This window comes from Gigantopelta aegis, chromosome 14 (assembly GCF_016097555.1).
Source record: "Gigantopelta aegis isolate Gae_Host chromosome 14, Gae_host_genome, whole genome shotgun sequence".
In the NCBI taxonomy this organism is placed as follows: Eukaryota; Metazoa; Mollusca; class Gastropoda; order Neomphalida; family Peltospiridae; genus Gigantopelta; species Gigantopelta aegis.
This window is the reverse complement of record NC_054712.1, coordinates 11,874,483-11,895,908: the sequence shown is the minus strand read 5'-3', so window position 1 is coordinate 11,895,908 and position 21,426 is coordinate 11,874,483. Positions and strand designations below refer to the sequence as shown.

At 38.3% G+C, this 21,426-nt stretch overlaps 2 protein-coding genes across 2 annotated transcripts in view; one reads left to right on the top strand and one right to left on the bottom strand.

Moving 5' to 3' along the window:
* LOC121389013 (conserved oligomeric Golgi complex subunit 7-like) overlaps nt 1–1,001 on the bottom strand; it is a 47,484-nt gene extending 46,483 nt beyond the window's left edge. Inside the window, exon 1 of the mRNA XM_041520604.1 lies at nt 930–1,001. Coding sequence (XP_041376538.1) covers nt 930–932 — 3 coding nt within the window. The 5' untranslated portion in view covers nt 933–1,001. The remainder of the gene's footprint in view (nt 1–929) is intronic.
* Nucleotides 1,002–4,416: 3,415 nt separating this feature from the next.
* LOC121389072 (acid phosphatase type 7-like) overlaps nt 4,417–21,426 on the top strand; it is a 25,212-nt gene continuing 8,202 nt past the window's right edge. Inside the window, exons 1-5 of the mRNA XM_041520687.1 lie at nt 4,417–4,423; nt 15,215–15,429; nt 16,833–16,937; nt 17,584–17,739; nt 21,196–21,271. Coding sequence (XP_041376621.1) covers nt 4,417–4,423; nt 15,215–15,429; nt 16,833–16,937; nt 17,584–17,739; nt 21,196–21,271 — 559 coding nt within the window. The remainder of the gene's footprint in view (nt 4,424–15,214; nt 15,430–16,832; nt 16,938–17,583; nt 17,740–21,195; nt 21,272–21,426) is intronic.

Sequence of the window (21,426 nt, the reverse complement as noted above, 5' to 3'; positions counted from 1 at the left end):
GTTAGGGTTAGGGTTTCTTTTTAGGTTAGAATGAGCTATGTTCCCTCTTTATCAATATAATAGGGGGGTTAGCAGGTGGACAATCTAATTAAAATTAGCTCCACTGGTTAATTACTATTACCTGTGGATCTAACAGCACCCTGTTGGAGCTCATGTCCAGTTGACCTTTCATTCGACCAATCAAAACCTTACTTGCAAAATCATGCCAGTGATTTGAAAAGAATTTGAAAACATTTGGGATTATGCCGAGGGTATACGAAATGATTCGGATGAATTACGAAGTAAGCCAGAAACTAATATCAAAATAAAATTGTATATAAAAGATTTGTTTCCCCCTGTTTTTTAATGTTGAAATAGACCAACAAGTTCGCCTATTCACAGGCTATTGCATAGTCTCGCCCCATATTTTTGGAATTTGTATGCTCCCGAATAATACTATAAAAGGCGAAGTGTAATTGGTCGATATTTAAATTGTTATTCATAAATGAAATGTCACCTGGACATGGGAGTCCATGCAATGCTGTTATATCTACTGGTAGACCAGTAGAGCTAATTTTAATCAGATCTGAGATTGGCAGGCAGATTATCTACATTGAAACTAGGGACTAGTAGGGTCTGCCAATTTGTTTAAATAATATTTCTTCCACAATCAAAATCAAGTACAGCGTTTTTAGACTGATCAGCAGGTTAATACCTATATTAAGGCATCTTCCTACATTTAACAAATACACTTGTTGTAAATTTGATAAATCAAGATGACGGAAACGAAAGAATAAAATGATTTCAGACTTCACCCTTTAGTCAGTGTCACACTGTCAGTGTCGATTGTGTAACCCGAATTCAACGCACTAAAAGGTATTTAGTCTTGCCGCCCTTTCTACACATTTTAGACATTGCACTAACTAATACCAAGTGAGCGATAATCTTACCATTGCTATGTTAGATGTTGTTTAAAAGTTCGATGCTTGGACACATTCCACGTTTCACATTTTGCTTCTGTTTTGCAAATAGAGTGCTCTCCCTTCGTATGAGGTGCCTTGGAGATTGCATTGACCCAAATCAATTCCCATTGCTAATCAAGTTAACATTAGCTAATACAAATTATTATGCTTTATAGTCGAAGGGAACTGATGAATTGGCATGTAATGACCAATGTTAAAACAAATATGAAAACATATTAGGAATTTTTAAACCCATACCAACTCATATATTATTTATTTATTTTTATTATTATTAGTTTTTATTTTTTTACAAAAATGTCTGACCATGTAATTTATTTTTAAAAAATGAAAAAAAAAACGTTTTTTAAAACATTACCACCAAACTGATTAAATTTCATTTTAATAGAGGGATCCAAGCAATATGCTCCAACAGCCAAGAATGCAAGAATTAATAATCAATAATGCAGTACACAAATATTAAAAGTAAAGTAAAAGTAAAGTTTGTTTTGTTTAACGACACCACTAGAGCACATTGATTTATTAATCATCAGCTATTGGATGTCAAACATTTAGTAATTTTTGACATATAGTCTTAGTTATGAAAAACGCTACATGTTTAATTCAGTAGCAAGGGATCTTTTATACGCACCATCTCACAGACAGAATAATATATACTACGGCCGTTTGATATATCAGTCGTTGTGCTCTGGTTGGAACAAAAAAATAGCCCAATGGGCCCACCGATGGAAATTGATCCTAGACCGACCGCGCATCGGGCGAGCGCGTTACCACTGCGCCTAAAGTCTCCACGAGTACTCGAGTACTCGGGCACGGGCCAAATCTAACAAGACTCGAGATTAGAGCAAGGAACAGCACCCTCATTTAATTATAGTTTTACGTAATTTTGCCATATGCTTGCCGCCGGTTATATTATAGGGCTATGAAACATGGAGGGAAAACAAAAGTCGAATGTATGGAATAAAATACAATGGCATGATTTGACAAACATGTTCAGCACTGGAATTAAGATGCATGTTCCTGGGCGTACAGGTTTCCAATTTTTTTAGGGAGAGGGGAGGACTGGCTTTTGCCCGAATTAAACGAAAATGCCCGAATCTGCATAACAACATTTATTCATATTACCATTACTACCAAACAGCTATAGAGTGCTGCAAATGAATAAATACGCACTAATTTGAAAGAAAGAAATGTTTTATTTAACGACGCACTCAATACATTTTGTTTACGGTTATATGGCGTCAGACATATGGTTAAGAACCACATATGTATTGAGAGAGGAAACCCGCTGTCGCCACTTCATGGGCTACTCTTTTCAATTAGCAGCAAGGGATCTTTTATATGCACCATCCCACAGACAGGGTAGTACATACCACGGCCTTTGATATGCCAGTCGTGGTGCACTGGCTGGAACGAGAAATAGCCCAATGGGCCCACGGACGGGGATCGATCCCACACCGACTGCGCATCGAGCGAGCGCTGTACCACTGGGCTACGTCCCGCCTCTAGAACGATTGAAATACCTGGTGAAAAGGTCTCAGGTTTACGTATTTTGCCCGAATATCTGTATAATGTTTGCCTGAATTTGAGGTTTTACTCCAGCACTAGGGGGAAGTTGCTACCCACACCCCCTGTCTCGTATGCTTATGCGCACGTACATGCGACAAATAGAGAATAATACATGAGTGGCCGTTAAATACCATTTATCTCATAACGAGTTGTTTTAAAATGTATCTAACGAGCGAAAGCGATTTTGATACGTTTTTAAACAACGAGTTGTAAGATAAATGGTATTTAACGGACACAAATGTATTATTTTATTTCTTACATATCCTCAAAAACTATGTTTTAAGCACATTTTAACATCTTTATCGATTAAAAGATATTTACAACCCTTTGCACTTGTAGTTCCCTTACGCGTCACAGATACGTGATTGCCGGGTTAACTATATGTCACAGTGTAATCGATTTCCACCGAGCTGTATTTTTATTGGACGTATGGCATTATTGACCTGGTCATCACCTAGGAGCAGCCAGTCGCATGTGTTGAAATTGTTAACACACGTACGTGTGTTAAAAACTATGTGTTATGAAAAAATAACACATGGTGTTCTCACCAACGAGTGTGTAAGAAAACAACTTCCTACAGCTTCCGTAAAAAACAAAAACGTTTGAATGAGCATATGGCGGTACATTGAATAATATTTCAAGGTAGATATTGTGAGGTAGAAATTCCTTTCTTGCTAAGGAAAGCGGAAGCCTTACACATGAACACATGAAGGTACACATGAAGAGAGTTGATGGCTTATCCATTCAACCATGATAACATGGGTGTCCTGGTGTGGTTGAATGTCAATTGAGGTCTTTCTTTTTCTCATTGATCACTTGAAAAGTCCTGTTTTCGTTTAGGCATTTGTTGGCCTTATTACTGTATATACTATATATATATATATATATACTTGATAGTGTAATCATGGTGTTTAAAGTGACAGGAAGAGCGGTGCCATGCAAGTGTTTTCAAAACCGTTGGGTATCATCACGTGTTGATCCAGTGAATATAAAAACGACACCACTAGAGCGCACTGATTTATTAAACATCGGCTATTGGATGTCAAAAATTTGGTAATTTCTGGCATAGTCTTAGAGAGGAAACTCGCTACATTTTCCAATTAGTAGCAAGGGATCTTTTATATGCACCATCCCATAGACAGGATAGCACATACCACGGTCTTTGATATACTAGTTGTGGTGCACTGGCTGGAGTGAGATCCAGAGGTAGAACAAAGGGTTGTTTATTGTTCCTCTTTATCCCAACATGTGTAAAAATAACAACATCCCTGTCTCTAGCATCAATAGTAACAACATCACTTATACCAGACGTTCTAAGTTGGGAATACATGTTTAAAATTTAAATTTTAAAGTTTTTTTCATGGCAACCTTGGGATTGAACTAATTTGTTGTCATTTACATCAAAATATTGATTCCAATAGCTATTTCGTATTGATTAAATGAATAAAAACAGACAGGATAGAACATACCACTGCCTTTGTTACACCAGTTGTGGAGCACTGGCTGGAATGTGCACAAGACAAAAGTTCCGTGAAATTTTGTTCCCCACTGCCCCCTATCTTTTCTCTCGTTTGACTTTCGTCTCATTTCTTCCCGATCTGGCAGATCCTCCTATCTTTTAGCTTCTTTCGCTGTCCACCTCCGCATCCCAGTCCTTGTCTCTCCAACCGCGACATGTGCTTGTCTCTTGTGGCTATCCGTACCACACACCTGCCATTTCCCGTCGGCTTTAGCTGTGGGTTTAGTCTGGCCTCTTCGGAGAGAGTTCAGTAGTTATTTAAGGCATTGTTGAAAGACACCTGTAACCACCTACTATGTTCCTCTACTACCGGCGGTCATTAGTTAGTGCTGTGGGTCAGACCAGCTTTATTAGCGGTAGAGGACGAAGATGCCAGGTATTCCGTGGATATTTAGACTAATGATGATATCAACTCATGAACCACATTAGAATAATTACGGTATCAGGTGTTTGGGAATGTTGAGCACATATCCAGCCTCACCGGCGACACCACTTCATTCTTTCATTAATTCATTCATATATGATTTATTTGAATAACCATAAGGTAATGCTATTAGTCGCTAATAACGATAACGACGTTTTTCACTATAAATACCTTCCAACGTATATGTTTTTTAAATTAACCATATATACGTATACTTATATTCTGTATCACTTAATGCCATAAAAAAAATCTACAAATGATTTTCCGCCACATAATAGGTTTTAAATCTATGTTGGACAAAATCCTTAAAACCTGCTCGCATATGTCTCATATCTGGGGAATGGGAGCTGACTAAAATAATAAGTACTGTATATGTATACGTCATCGTGTGAAAATGACGAAAGGATGCTCAAATAAGTTATAATATTAAATGTTGTTACTGTTCGTATGTCTCTGTTTTTGTATCGATTCATCATCTTCTTCTTCTTCTTCTAATTCTTCTTCTTTTTGTTCTTTTTTTCTTTCTTTCTTTCTTTCTTTTTTTGTTTTGTTTTTGTTTTGTAGGTTGTGTGTGTATGCGTGTGTGTGTGTATGTGTATGTGTGTGTGTGTGTGTGTGTGTGTGTGTTGCTCCTTTGTTTGCTTGTTTGTAGATTTAGTATTATTATTATTATTATTATTGTTGTTGTTGTTGTTGTTGTTGTTGTTTTTATTTTATTTATTTAATATTTGGTTTGGTGTTGGGTTTTTTGGGTTTTTTGTTCTTCTATCCACAACTATTTTTTTTCCAAAACTCCATTTGACTCTGTATTGTGCGGAGAAACGGTCTTGATCACAGGTTTTGTCGCCCGGATGTATGTAAGGGGCGGGACGTAGCCTAGTGGTAAAGCGTTCGCTTGATGTGCGGTCGATTTGGGATCGATCCCCGTCGGTGGGCCCATTGAGCTATTTCTCGTTCCAGCCAGTGCACCTCGACTGCCAGTGGTATATCAAAGTCCGCGGTATGTGCTATCCTGTCTGTGGGATGTTGCATATAAACGATCATTTGCTACCAATAGAAAAATGTAGCGGGTTTCCTCTCTATGACTATATGCCAAAATTACCGAATGATTGACATCCAATAGCCGATGATTAATAAATCAATGTGCTCTAGTGATGTCGTTAAACAAAACAAACTTCTTCAGATTTATGTAATTAGATGTTGTATTTTATATTACATTTAATTATTGTGTGCATAAAGCGAGACTTAAATATTATAAGAATATCTGTCTATCTGTAACACTGGCCTATAGCTTCGTAATGTTAATATAGTTTTCATAGATTCTAGGAATTTTCACCAATCAATAAGCTATGCTATGGTGGTATAAAACGACATAATTTGTCGCTCAGCTAAGGTTAGGGTTAGGGTTAGTTGTTTTCGATATGTTGTGATACAATTTCACATTATGTTGGCTTAATTATCGTTCTTTTGATGAAACGCCTAGAAATACAACATCTTGTGAAACAAGAGTTTCTGATATTTGTCGTTATATTGATGGCAGTTCCATTCCATACACCACAATAAACAAAATAAGTTGAGTACTATCTTGATTAGGTCTTTAACAAAAAAGTGTGTTTGTTTGTTTTGTTTAACGACACCACTAGAGCACATTGATTTATTAATCATCGGCTATTGGAAGTCAAACATATGGTCATTTCAACACAGTCATAGAGCATTAGTAGCAAGGGATCTTTTATATGCACCATCCCACACAGAATAGCACATACCACGGCCTTTGATATACCAGTCGCGGTGCACTGGCTGGAACGAGAAATAGCCCAATGGGCCCACCTACAGGGATCGATCCTAGACCGACCGCGCATCAGGCGTGCGCTTTACCACTGGGCTACGTCCCGTCCCGGGTATCTAACAAAGACTGCCAGGGAAATTTATTCATTCATTTCAACTTATTTTCGTGCTTATATCCAAGTAAGGTTCAAGCACGCTGTCCTGGGTACACCCCCCCCCCCCCCCCCCCCCCCCAGCTATCTGAGCTGTGTGTCCAGGACAGTGGGTTAGTTGTTAGTGATTAGTGGTTAGTGAGAAAGAAGAGGGTGTATAGGTCTTACACCTACCCACTGAGTCGTTAAAGCTCGCTCTGGGTGAGAGCCGGTACCGAGCTGCGAACTCAGTACCTACTAGCCTTAAGCCCGATGGTATAATCACTACACCACCGAGGCCGGTGCCAGGGGAATATTTAAACAGCGATGTATTTTCATTATACATGTACCAGTATAGTACGTTGCGGGCGGTTCCAGTCCACACAGGTTACACCAGAAAAGCTACTTTGACCGTTAAAGCCAGGAAGTAGGTCACACTAGTACTTCTATGATGTTTCGTGTAAATACATATTGACCTTGTATGTCTAATACAGAATGTCAACGCGGCGTCTCTCTCTCTCTCTCTCTCTCTCTCTCTCTCTCTCTCTCTCTCTCTCTCTCTCTCTCTCTCTCTCTCTCTCTCTCTGTCTCTTAGTATATCTGTCTCTATGTGTGTGTGTGTGCTCTTCCCTTTCCCCTTTCTCTCTTCTCTTATCTTTCTACCACACATAAACACATAAACACACACACACACACACACACACACACACACACACACACAAACAAACATACACGCACGAAAATACAAACACACATGCACACACAAATACAAACACACGCATACACACACACACACACACACACAAACACACAACCACACGTGTGCACTCATCCACAGACACACACACACACACACACAGACACATACACACACACACAGAGAGAGAGAGAGAGAGAGAGAGAGAGAGAGAGAGAGAGAGAGAGAGAATATACACACACACACACACAGACACACACACGCACACAAACGCAAACACACACACAAACATACTCACATACGCACTCTCTCTCTCTCTCTCTCTCTCTCTCTCTCTCTCTCTCTCTCTCTCTCTCTCTCTCTGTCTCTTAGTATATCTGTCTCTATGTGTGTGTGTGTGCTCTTCCCTTTCCCCTTTCTCTCTTCTCTTATCTTTCTACCACACATAAACACATAAACACACACACGCACACACACACACACACACACACAATAAACACACACACACACACACACACAAACAAACATACACGCACGAAAATACAAATACACATGCACACACAAATACAAACACACGCATACACACACACACACACACAAACACACACACGCAACCACACGTGTGCACTCATCCACAGACACACACACACACAGACATACACACACACACACAGAGAGAGAGAGAGAGAGAGAGAGAGAGAGAGAGAGAGAGAGACACACACACACACACACACACAGACACACACACGCAAACACACACACATACATACACACTCACATACGCACTCTCTCTCTCTCTCTCTCTCTCTCTCTCTCTCTCTCTCTCTCTCTCTCTCTCTCTCTCACACACACACACACACACACCGATATTCAAAACACAGGGCTATTTGGTGTGTGATAGTTACCCTAACTGCGACACCAAAGACGAGAAGAAATCCAAAGCCACCACGTGTACATGTCTACAGTAACTGTTACCTGCTCGAGTTACCGCCGATTCCAGCCTCAGACCGGCACCATAGGGATACAGTTACTAGGCTTTATGTGTCCTACATGATTAAATAAACAAACTATGCCCGAGACTATAGTTTTATATTCAATGCTATAACTAAAAAACCCAGGTGCGTGTGCCGAGTTGAATCGAAACCCCCTTCCTTGCTGTTACAAAGAAAAAAAATTAAATGTATTTTCCGAGGGAGCATGACCTCCCTAAAAACTTCGCTTTTCAGTGTCGACCATCCGCCCCCCCCCCCCCCCCCCCCCCCCGTACAATTGCGTACTCACGCGCCTGGAAAACATACGCTTATTGAATAGTCGTATATGGAACCTTCACGGCGAACCTATTGGATTTTCCCGTCCAACCAGTGCCCTACGACTAGTATATCAAATGCGATGGTGTTTACTGTCCTGTCTGTGCGGAAAATGCATATTATAAAAGATCCCTTGCTGCTATTGTAAAAATTTAGCGGGTTTCCTCTGATGATTATGTGTAAGAATTACCAAATGTTTTACGTCCAATAGCCGGTGATTAATCCATCAATGTGAATAAAATAAAATATTAAACAAAATAAAACAAAACAAAACATAACATAACATAACATAAAACAAAACAAAACAAAACAAAACTAAACAAAAACAAAATCAAGCAACTTTGTCCAATTACAAAACTATATCCGAGCTTGTACATTTTACGTTTAAACTGAATGCACTGAAGACGAAAAAACAAAAGGTTATAGTTCAGTAAACTTAAAACGCGTTTTTCTCTAGTGGCCAAAGGACAAACATCTTTGTCGTACGTCTTTCAAAGTGTGCTGGTAAACGCAGCAAGTTGCGGATGAAAGCCGGCTAAATATCACTTTGACGGCTTCGCTTCCTTGTAGGACAAGGACGACGCCTTTCCTTGTCTTAATAGATATTTTCTTAATCACCAGCCACGACGTGGCCACCACATCACCTTACTAGCTAAGGCCTAGCGGCTTTTTCATTCCGCTCACACACAAAATATGAGAGCTTACGTATCTGTAAGGTACGCTGGAAACATTAATAACATGCAGACTGTCATATTGTGTAACTGGATTCACAGTTAGCGGAGTTAATTAGCACCAGTCTGCATCGATAGTGTTGGACGTCACCAGTGACCAAATATTTCTTAGATTCGTGTACGTCTTTTACATATGGATTAAATAAAACATGGATAAATGGATAATTTTCGGTCTGTGCGTGTTAACAGGTATTCTATATATAATTTGTTATCATTTTACTTTGTTTTATTATTAAGTACATACATTTTGGTTTGTAAAATTATTGCATGTATTTTTTGATAATGTATTTTTATTTAAATGTAATAATAATAAATTTTGTAGTATATCGAATCAATAAGATATTCGTAGTCATATAGCACATAGTTTATGGGGTGTTTGGGGGGTGGTGGTTATTACTGTATGTTTTGAGATATTTTATTTTTATTTAAGAAAATTAAGCTTAACATTATTAACTGTAGTATATCATGCCATTTAGATATTCATAGAGCACTGATGTTCGTTCTTCATGTTGTTGTTTTGTTTGATTTTTTATGTTTGTTTGTGTGTTTGGGTTTTGTTGTTATATTTGGTTTGTTCGTTTTTTGTTTGTTTGTTTGTTTGTTTTTGTGTTTGTATGTTTTGGCGAATTTATTTTGTATTTAAACTTAATAATTATTAACTTTGGAATAGGTCTATTATACCTTTCATTCATAGGTGTGGTTTGCTTTCAATTGAGGTTTTTGTGGGTGGGGTGGCTTGGTGGGGGGTTAGATAATGGCTTTAGTTTTTATAGATTTAAATTTTGTGAATATGTTGTATTGTATATTATGTGAATACTTGATCCGATAACAGTTCGGTATAGTTTGAATGATATAGTAAAGTCAGGGTCGTATCCTCGGGGGGGGAGGGGCATGGGGTGTTGTCCCCTGAGAATCTCACCTTTTTTTTTCTTCTCTTTTTTTACTCCAGAATATAGCATACACACCTCAGGGTTTAATTTGTATAGAGTTTCATTTGTTTATAAAATGTAGTGCCCCGCTCCCCAGGATTTTGATCAGGGTACGGCCCTGAAAGTTTATATTAAAAAATAGTAGTTTCATTCATAGGCGTCTGAAGCGAGGTGGGGGAGTGTGAGCAGAGCCGCCGAGGGCACAGCTCCCGACTCCCGAAAATAATACATTGCCCCAACCCCCTAGCTGAAAATCAAATTATTATATAGCCGCCACCCTCTTGGGTTGATACCATTTCTCGATCGACGTCTATGTCATTCTGTGTTTAGGCTGTCGATCACCAAAAGCGAATTTACGGTTACACACCACCATTAATTACTCCATGCAGTTCAAATACAATTTCTATGTCAGAACACATTCTGTGCATTCTGTCGAGAGGGTCATGTGACTACCAATTTTAGGGAGTGCTCTCATTGACAAGTACCGTGTCAAAAATCAACATAGGTCGACCACGAAATTCGTAGGAAGATGCCAAAAAGTGTGTGTGTGTGTGTGTGTGGGGGGGGGGGGGGGCACACTTTTATATTTACACACTTTTACACTATTATAAAGCAAATATAAAGCAAACTATCTGAACAGTGCCCCCCTTGCCTCCTCCACCCGCTTCCTACGCCAGTGAAATTGTACAGTTTTAAACAGCCCCTATACCGTGACACCGCCTCGTGTTGTTATACAAGAGGCACTATACCACTTGCACAGTTGTTATCAGTTAGCACTACATATATAACAGGTAACTTCAAGCCTACGGGTTATTTCTAAATACTACAGAGGTCAGCTTACGTGTAATCATCAAATACAAATTTCAAAAAGCATATCAGAATTTTGTAGGGTTTTTTTTATGAGGAACTATTTCCTAAAGCGGACTATATTAAGGTGCTACGACAAGTAACAACACGACGAATGCCTGAAGTTGAATTTGGCAAAAATATTTTTTTATTATTAATTCGCTAAAAAATCTAATTCGAAAATCAGATAAGTGCAATTATTTAAAAAGCCTTTCATTATTAATTAGCTAAAAAAATCTAATTCCAAAATCAGATAAGCGCAATTATTTAAAAAGAGTCTTTACTTTGTTATACATGTAATAATTTTGTTCGCCAACCCTCCTCTACCCCCCATACAAAATAACATAATATATCTTGGATGACCTTGTTTACCGGCCTCGGTGGCGCAGTGGTTAAGCCATCGGACTACAGGCTGGTAGGTACAGGGTTCGCATCCCAGTACCGGCTCCAACCCAGAGCGAGTTCTTACGGGCTCAGTGGGTAGGTGTAAGGCCACTTCTCTCTCTCACTAACCACTAACTAACTAACAACTAACCCACTATCCTGGACAGACAGCCCAGATAGCTGAGGTGTGTGCTCAGGACAGCATGCTTGAACCTTAATTAGTTATAAGCACGAAAATAAGTTGAAATGAAATGAAAGGATGACCTTTGAAGATATCTTGGATGACCTTTGAAGAAAAGGCAAAAATGACTTCACATGTGGTAATGCTACTTTAATAACGACACGAGCACGCCTGTGAGTGGCAGTATGTATTGTAATCACGATATGAAAATCAATGTACGAGTTTATATGTTAGATCGCGGATCATCGTGTGGACTGTCTTCAGATGTGGTTTTAGTCTTTGTAGCGACCTCAGGTGCTGATTAATTTGTATTAACGAACTTCTGCTATGTATTCCTGTAATCTGGCCATGCTTCGTTTACATAATTATAATGAACACCGAAAAACCCAAAACAACAACAACAAATTAAATTTTTTAAAAAAACCTACACAAAACGTGAATATATAATTATTTTCAGCTATAACATTTTTTTAAATTTTTTTTTAAAGGGTTTAATACATAAATAGATACAGAATTACAGGTTGATTTCCCCTTTATAATATCATAAAACTGAGTGCTTACAATCAAGTAAACATATTCTAATGAACGAATCAATCAATCAATGAAATAAAGAAAGAATGTTCAACGACATTGTCTATTGTCTGTAAAAAATATTGTTATTGTATGTTCCTCATATGCCGTTGTGCAACCGCCTGAGTTGTAATACAGTTCTGTTCTGTTCTGTTCTGTCCTGGTGTCAAACAATGGTTAAAATATGAATTAATTGATTATCAACATCTAATTATCTAATTACAAATTAATCATAACACTGCTTTGCGTTTCTTGGTGTGTTCAGTGTATATCAAAACAAACGTCTTTATCTCGAACTCTGTTATCTCGCGAGCCCAAGGTATTTCGAAGTCAAAAAGCCGATGATTAATACATCAATGTGCTCTACTAGAGTCGTTAAACAAAACAAACTTTAACTTTATTTTGAGTTATGTTATTAGATTTTCCATTTGTATTTATGTTTGTTTGGTGATATAGAGCCTCCTACTAAATAGAACAGTGTTATCACGACCATCATCACAATTAATCTTTATTATTTTTATTATTATTATTATTATTATTATTATTATCACGCAATAAACGTTTTAATGTTTGTGCACAGATTATTCCCAGTGTATACAATTCCCAAAGGGGTTATCGTAATTTATCATTCCGTTCGTCACTTTCCGGCATAATGTTACGTCATCGCCACCTACATGTTGAACGTTGTGTGCAATAATAATTATAGTTTGTGACGCAACTTCTGTCAGGCTTGGGCTGTGATTTAATGTTTAAATAATTACTACATTGAAATACCACTGTCGAAACAGACTAAACATTGTGTGTATAATTCTAATAAGTAAATACTCTTTTGTTATAAATCTTTCGATTAGTCCAAATGATATCATGTGACATAAAAAAAACACGACGTTTTGCAACAGATTATTTCACCTGTTTCCTTGATTGTTTTAAAATAACCCCTCCCCCCACCACCTCCCCCCTTAAATTTTGCGACAGTTATAATTTTATTATATATTAATTTTCATTTGTTTTCCGATCCCCTCTAAACCTCCCTTCAAAATTCCATTGGCATACCGCCTCATGTCATTGCCCCCACCCCCCCAATGGTTTTTCTGGATCCGCCACTGAAATGTTAATGTTTATAAAAAAACAAACCATGATGTCCTATTTTTTAAAAGTTGTTTGTCATGAAAAGTGAGAATTTTCCCATTCGGCTACTGACAGAAAAAGCCGTTTGAATCGTAGAGGGGAGTCTCCTTGTGCCGTGTATTAATTTCTTTAAATAAAAAAAAAGAGTCAGATAGTTATTTGATAGTAATACATGTAGTTGTATACTTGGGATTATAAACATTGTAGGTGATAATTGTTTACGTTCATAATGAAGGTATAATCCATAGAACCACCTTACACACTTCGCCTATGCAAAGTGGTTATCAAGTGTTTCATAGCTTCGTGAACGTAAACAATTACAATGTTCAGTTCGTAAGTATCATCTAAGTCGCACTTTAAGAAAAACTATCTCACATATACACTTTTATTTGTAACTATATTTGATTTTATTTCGCATTTTGCTTATTTATATATATATATATATATATATATATATATATATATATATATATATATATATATATATATATATATAATTTGTTGTAGTTTGCTATGTCTAATTTTTACGAACATTGGAATGTTTGGAATGTTTGTATATAGAAACGTACAGATAGGTTGGATAGATAGAAATATTTGATAGAAAGATAGATAGATAGATAGAAAGAAAGAAGTGTTTTATTTAACGACGCACTCAACAAATTTTATTTACGGTTATATGGCGTCAGACATATGGTTAAGGACCACACAGATTTTTTTAGAGGAAACCCGCTGTCGCCACATAGGCTACTCTTTTACGACAGGCAGCAAGGAATCTTTTATTTGCGCTTCCCACAGGCAGGATAGCACAAACCATGGCCTTTGTTGAACCAGTTATGGATCACTGGTCGGTGCAAGTGGTTTACACCTACCCATTGAGCCTTGCGGAGCACTCACTCAGGGTTTGGAGTCGGTATCTGGATTAACAATTCCATTCCTCGACTGGGATCCGAACCCAGTACCTATCAGCCTGTAGACCGATGGCCTGCCACGACGCCACCGAGGCCGGTAGATAGATAGTAAAGTTTGTTTTATTTAACGACGCCACTAGAGCACATTGATTTTTTTTATCTTATCATCGGCTATTGGACGTCAAACATATGGTCATTCTGACACTGGTTTTTTTTAGAGGAAACCCGCTGTCGCCACATAGACTACTCTTTTACGACAGGCAGCAAGGGATCTTTTATTTGCGCTTCCCACGGGCAGGATAGCACAAACCATGGTCTTTGTTGAACCAGTTATGGATCACTGGTCGGTGCAAGTGGTTTACACCTACCCATTGAGCCTTGCGGAGCACTCACTCAGGGTTTGGAGTCGGTATCTGGATTAAAAATTCCATTCCTCGACTGGGATCCGAACCCAGTACCTACCAGCCTGTAGACTGATGGCCTGCCACGACGCCACCGAGGCCGGTAGATAGATACATAGATAGATATAGTGGTTGTTATTTGTTTCTTGGTGTTTGTTTTGTTGTTTTTGTTTTGTTTGTGTTTTTGATTCATATTATATTCATCGTCCAAAACTTACCAAGGCCATAGCTAGCGGGTGTGTGTGTGTGTGTGTGTGGGGGGGGGGGGGGGGGGGGGGGGGGCAACTGCCGAAATAAAATCCGGGAAAAATTATAGAAACTTAAAGAAAATTCTCTTCTTAACCGTTTAAGGAGTTTTAGACTATTAACTACTCAGTTGCCCCCCCCCCCCCCCCCCCCCCCCCCCCCCCCCCCCCCCCCCCCCCCCCCCCCCCCCCCAAAAAAAAATAATAATAATAATAATCCTAGCTACGGCCCTGCTTACGATATAGTTTCGGCTGATACTTTGAATATATTCTGAACGGAATCCTCCATTTTATACCCAAGACATATATGGCCAATCCGAGTACTCGACCACCACTATAAAATCTCCTTTAGTTTATTATTATTATTATTATTATTATTATTATTAAATATTATTAAAAAAAAGATCTCTTTCATTTGTGATATTTGTTTATATAGTTGTCTATACGTGCGTCTGTCAGTGTGTCACAAATGAAAATTTCATTGTTTTATTCTTCAGCCAACTCCCTCCGGCGCCCAGAGCAAGTTCACATAAGCTATGGAGACACTTCCTCGGAAATGGTTGTCATGTGGTCTACACATAAAAATGTGACGTCACGGGTGGAATTCGGCGAAACTGCTGACGTTTTACACATGTTCAAGGAAAGTCAGGTCATTCGGTTGACTAATGATGCGTGGAATGCTGCTCCGTTTATTCACCGAGCAGAATTAAAAGTAAATGTTTTTCATGTGCCAATAAAAATAACTAAATATGAAATACAGTACAACACCACCCATCATAACGCAACATAACTGAATACAATATAATGCAATGCAATGCAAAACAATGCAATACAACACAATGCAACACAAAACCAGCACGTACAACAACACAACATCACACACAATACAATTTAACAACGCAGTCCAAAGCAACGCAACGCAACAGAACACAGTACAACACAACACAATCGTTTCTTATCCTATATACATGTAGTTAGCAGTACAACACCTAGAATCTCAGTGGGTCAAAGTTCAAAGTGCAACCAACTTTTCATTCCACTGTCAACACTATCAGTCCCGCCATTAGTGATAAATGTGAAAGTGTTTGTTGTCATAAAATGTTGTTTTCGTTTGGTCAGTTTAAAATGTTTGTAATTTAATTTGAACTGGTGTCAATGTATCAGCTACTATAGTCCGTCCCATCCTTCTACAATTTTTTTTTTTTAAATAATTTCAGTTTGGCTTGACGTAAGAAGAAAAGTAAAAGTATTTTGAAAATAACAAAAAACAAAAACAATTTTTGTGTCCATTTTAAAAAACAATCGGATCAGAAATAAATAACTTGTAGTAAATTCCATAGCATGATAAAAGGCGTTCCATGTGGGACGGACTATATATGTATAGTGTTTAATTTGATACAATAGGAAATAACAAAAAACAACAACTATTGTTGTGTGCAATTTAGAAAACAATCGGCTCAGAAATAAATAACCCGTAGTAAATTTCATTGTATGAAAAAGGGCGTTTCCGGTGGGACGGACTATAGTATATTGTGTTCAAACATGTGTTGGGGGCCCTTCTAAAATAGGATGACATATGTTGTGAGAAACCAGGGTAGTTCCAGACACTTCCAGTTATGTCTGAACTGAGTAGCTTAACCCCATGTTTTCTGAGGTATTGATCGCCTGAGGCTGGATGGGTGGTAGGATCGATCTCGCTCGGCGGACACGTTTTTCTCGTCCCAACCAGTGCTAACCACTGATATGCATGTGATTCTCTATCTAAAGAAATTAAAGCTCACATAAAGATCGCCTGCTGCTATATTGTAAGAATAGTTAATGTATTAATATATCACAGCAGTGGCCCATCTCTCTCTCTCTCTCTCTCTCTCTCTCTCTCTCTCTCTCTCTCTCTCTCTCTCTCTCTCTCTCTCTCTCTCTCTCTCTCTCTCTCTCTCTCTCTCTCAGGTAATATAATAATAACCATATTATGATGGACGTCAATTATCTTTGATTTATCATGTACTGAGGTATCGTTAAAGGTGACAGGTGATAGGCACATATATATATATATATATATATATATATATATATATATATATGTATATTCCTTTGTTTTATATGCGGTTTTTTCAGGGTCTACAGCCAGGTCAGTGGTATTCTTATAGAGTAGTGTGCATTGACGAAGATAACGTCTCCACCAGCCAGGAATTTTCCTTCCACACCACCGAATACAATATTGTAAGTTGTGCTTCCAACATTTCAAAAGTCGGAAGCAATGTAGCTAGTGGCGCATGCTCTAGCAATATTTTAGTTCATTCGGAGTACTTCGGCCGATTACGGATTCTCCGACCGATTACGGATTCACCGGCCGATATCGTATATGAAGCAGACGATATTACAGTTCATTCGGAACACTTTGGCTCATTGCGAATTTTTGGATATAATACGGAGCAAAGTGAAATCACACACACTTGACACAGATTAGTATACTTATGATAAATAAAATGGTTGTATATTGGTAAAATTTATATACTGTCACAATATATTTTGCTCATACACTACTATAATATAGTCATACATGTCAATCGTATAGCATTTACCGAGTATGTATTTGTCTCTCCTAAGACATATCTTGCATCCACCCTGTGTTTGTATGTTTTATTGTTCATTCATCTTTATTTATATTTCCAATAACATTATTTTTCTTTAAATACTGAATTGTGACTGTTACATAAATAAATAAAAAAAAAAAAAATAATAATAATAATAATAAATAAATAAATAAATATAAATAAATAAATAAATAAATAAATAAATAAATACATGTATAATTACTATTTTCCATTCTACTACTTTTTTGTGTTTTATCTTCACTGAACTATAGACCCGTCCGTTGTCGTTCATCATATTTGGCGATATGGGTGACGCGGAAGGGCAGATGACTATTAATAGAGTGACGCAGGAAGTGGCGTCAAAGAAGTATGAGGCCGTTTGGCACATTGGCGACTTTGCCTACAACTTGTATACCGACGGCGGGAAGGTATGTTATATTAACATCACATTTTACTTATAGGCTGAGGGTTTTGTGTCGTAGGATCGAACCACGTCAGTGGACCCATAACCTTAGTGAATGTTTTGCCGTCCCATGTCCCATACAGTGCCCCACGAATGGTATATTAACAACTGGTATATGCGCTGTACTGTCTATGGGGAAGTGCATATAAAAGATCTCTTGTCGATGATAGGAAAATATAGCGGGTTTCGTCTAAGAATTCGCAAATGTCTGACATCCAATGGCTAATGTGAGGGCGGGACGTAGCCCAGTTCGCTTGATGCGCGATCGGTCTGGGATCGATCCCTATCGGTGGGCCCATTGGGCTATTTCTCGCTCCAGCCAGTGCACCACGACTGGTATATCAAAGGCCGTGGTATGTGTTATCCTGTCTGTGGGATGGTGCATATAAAAGATCCCTTGCTGCTAATCGAAAAGAGTAGCCCATGAAATGGCGACAGCGGGTTTCCTCTCTCAATATCTGTGTGGTCCTTAACCATATGTCTGACGCCATATAACCGTAAATAAAATGTGTTGAGTGCGTCGTTAAATAAAACATTTCCTTCCTTCCTTCCAATGGCCAATGATTAATAAATCAGTGTTCTAGTGGCGTCGTTAAACAAAATAAACTTTGACTTTAACCCGGGCTGCCTATAGAGGGCGAAATCTTGCTCAGTCGGTAAAATACTCTCATGATGGTCTTCGGTCATAGGATCGAACGCCCACAGCGGAACAATAGCCCATAACTATGTTTTGGGGGCACATCTTTCCGATATACCTTGTATTATATTGTATTGGTGGTGTGTGTAGCGGGGGGGGGGGGGGGGGGGGGGTCTATTGTTTGAGGTCGGTTAGTAGCTTGCTTCTGTATACTAGTATGTTGCTAATAACATGATGGAAGGGACATTGTGGTGCAGGGTAAAACGTTATGTTTAGTTTCTGTAAATTGTTTTGTCATTTTAAACGTTTACGCAGACATTTCGGCATTCTTGAATTTTTTATTTATTAGGGCATTTCTCCAAGTCAGTCAGGGGCGTCATGTAGTTCAGTTATAGTCATGGCCAATCTAATTAAAATTAGCTCCACTGGTTAATTACTATTACCTGTGGATCTAACATCATCCCGTTGGAGACCATATCCAGTTGGCCTTTCATTCGACCAACCAAAACCTTACTTGCAATGTCATGACAGTGATTTGAAAAGAATTTGAAAACATTCGGGATTATGACGAGGGTATACGAAATGATTCGAATGATTTACGAAGTATGCCAGAAACTAATTTCAATAATGTTTTTATATAAAATTTGTTTCAAAACGAAAAAAAACAAACTCGTGATGGTATCGCCATAAAATCTGTTTATACTAGTATACAATCCAGAGTTTATTACTGCACTTTTCCCAATGTTTTTTAATGTTGAAATAGACCAACAAGTTCGTCTATTGCATTAATAGTCTCGCTCGATATTTTTAGAATGTGTATGCTCCTGAATAACGCTATAAAAGGCGAAGTGTAATTGGTTGATATTTAAATTGTTATTTATAGATGAAATATCACCTGGACATGGAAGACATTGGTAGACCAGTAGAGCTAATTTTAATCAGATTGAGTCATGGTAAACGCTCATCACATACTCCTATGGACAGATGTGTTTGATTTTTAAGACGCACCCAACTCCTCATCAATTATTCAACACAATTATTATTTCTGCAAGTATCACAAAAAGTGGCACACCGCTACACAGCGTAAACATATCATCCGACTTAAATAACCAAGAGGACGGGATTTAGCTCAGTCGGTTGAGTGTTTGCTTGTGGTGCTTGCGTCGCAGGATCGAACCACCTTGGTTGATCCATTCAACTGAGTGGGATTTCTCATTCCAACCAGTGCACCACAACTGGTCAAAGGCAGTAGTATGTGCTTTTCTGTCTGTGGGAAAGTGCATATAAAAGATCCCTTTCTACATTAGCAAAAATGTAGCGGGTTTCCTCTGATGACTACGTGTCAGAATTACCAAATATTTGACATCCACTATTCAATGATTAATTAATTAATGTGTTCCGGTGGTGTGCCTAAACAAAACCAAACGTTTTAAATAACCAAGTGTTCAGAAATGAAAGCGCTGAATAAAAAGACATAGGTACGAAACACAAAGTTGGATGATCTTCGTTTAAATATAAGAACTATTAAAGTGACCGCCATTTTGTGTGGTCGCCATGATGTCGCGTTTATTTAATATTACCTAGCGAGCGTTTCATAACGTCACGTTTAGAAGAACTATTCCAAAGTTCTTCAGAAAAGATTATTGTGTGCGCGGTGCCAGTAGTTTACGTGTTCGTCAACATAAACAGGTCAATTAAATTTTGACATACCATGCTTTTGTTTTTTCTTTTGTCTCAAAACAGCATTTGGCAATAAATGGTTATTGAGTAAAAAAAAAATCGTGTAACCCACATGAGCAGATAAGCCGCAGGGGGACCCTATTCAATGTCTTAAAACGTACAGCCCGCGGGCTATACACGTGAAATTACGGTAATAAATTGAGAGCTGGGATCCGACGTTTTAACTGTTATGGTCTCACTACACAAATGTCATCTTCCATTGAAATCCATATTAAATTGCCCAACTTCAAATGAAGATTGCCAATAGAACGGGTTCTCGTTGCCACTAACAACACACACCATTGCGAACATACGTTATATTAGCATTTATTTTCACTCCAAAATAGATAACATTTCCGTCTCAGTTTTTTGCTATATAACCGAATCTGGCTGTAATACCGGTCCGAACAGATGGTTCATTAACCGATTCACTCCGGCTGTTTCTTACGCTATACACGCATGTCCAAAAAGGTCAATGCACAAAATTACAAAATAGCATGGGCAAAATACAGCCAGAAGGCTTACCATTTAACATACATATTGTTTTAATTCTTCACTATTTCCTAGATCTGAATATGTGTGCCATAACTTGTGTCACAGTTAGGAACTATAGTGGACCGTTATCAATCAACTCTCAAGTCAGTGGCGGGAAATAACCCAGTGGAAAAGCGCTTGATGCGTGGTCGATCTTGAAAGCATTGGTTTATTTCTTGTCCCAGCCAGTGTTCCATAACTGGTGTAACAAAGGCCGTGGTATGTACTATCCTGTCTGTGGGATGTTGCGTATTAAATATACCTTGCTGCTAATCGGAAAGAGTAGTCGATTGCTTGGCGGTAGCGAGTTTCTCCTCTAATTATTTGTGTGGTACTTAACCATATGTCTGACAACGTAATTAAAATGTGTTGCGTGCGTCGTTAAAATAGCACATTCCTTCCTTCCTTCCTTCCTTCATTCCTTCTGTTTAACGATTTACTGTACAATGGGCCGCCAGCCAATCCGGAAGTTGGTCTTAAGTGGTTGTTTCCATCATTTAGTGTAGAGGCTTCTGTTCTCGTATTTTTCAGGTAGGAGACAGTTTCATGAACAAAATTGAAAGTATTGCAGCAAATATTCCGTACATGACGATACCTGGAAACCATGGTAATACTTTTCAATTTCTTTTGTTTTCTATATCCCTGTCGGTGGCCCCATTGGGCTATTTCTCGTTCCAGTCAGTGCTCCACAACTGGTGTAACAAAGGGCGTGGTATGTATTATCCTGTCTGTGGGATGGTGCATATAAAAGATCCCTTGCTG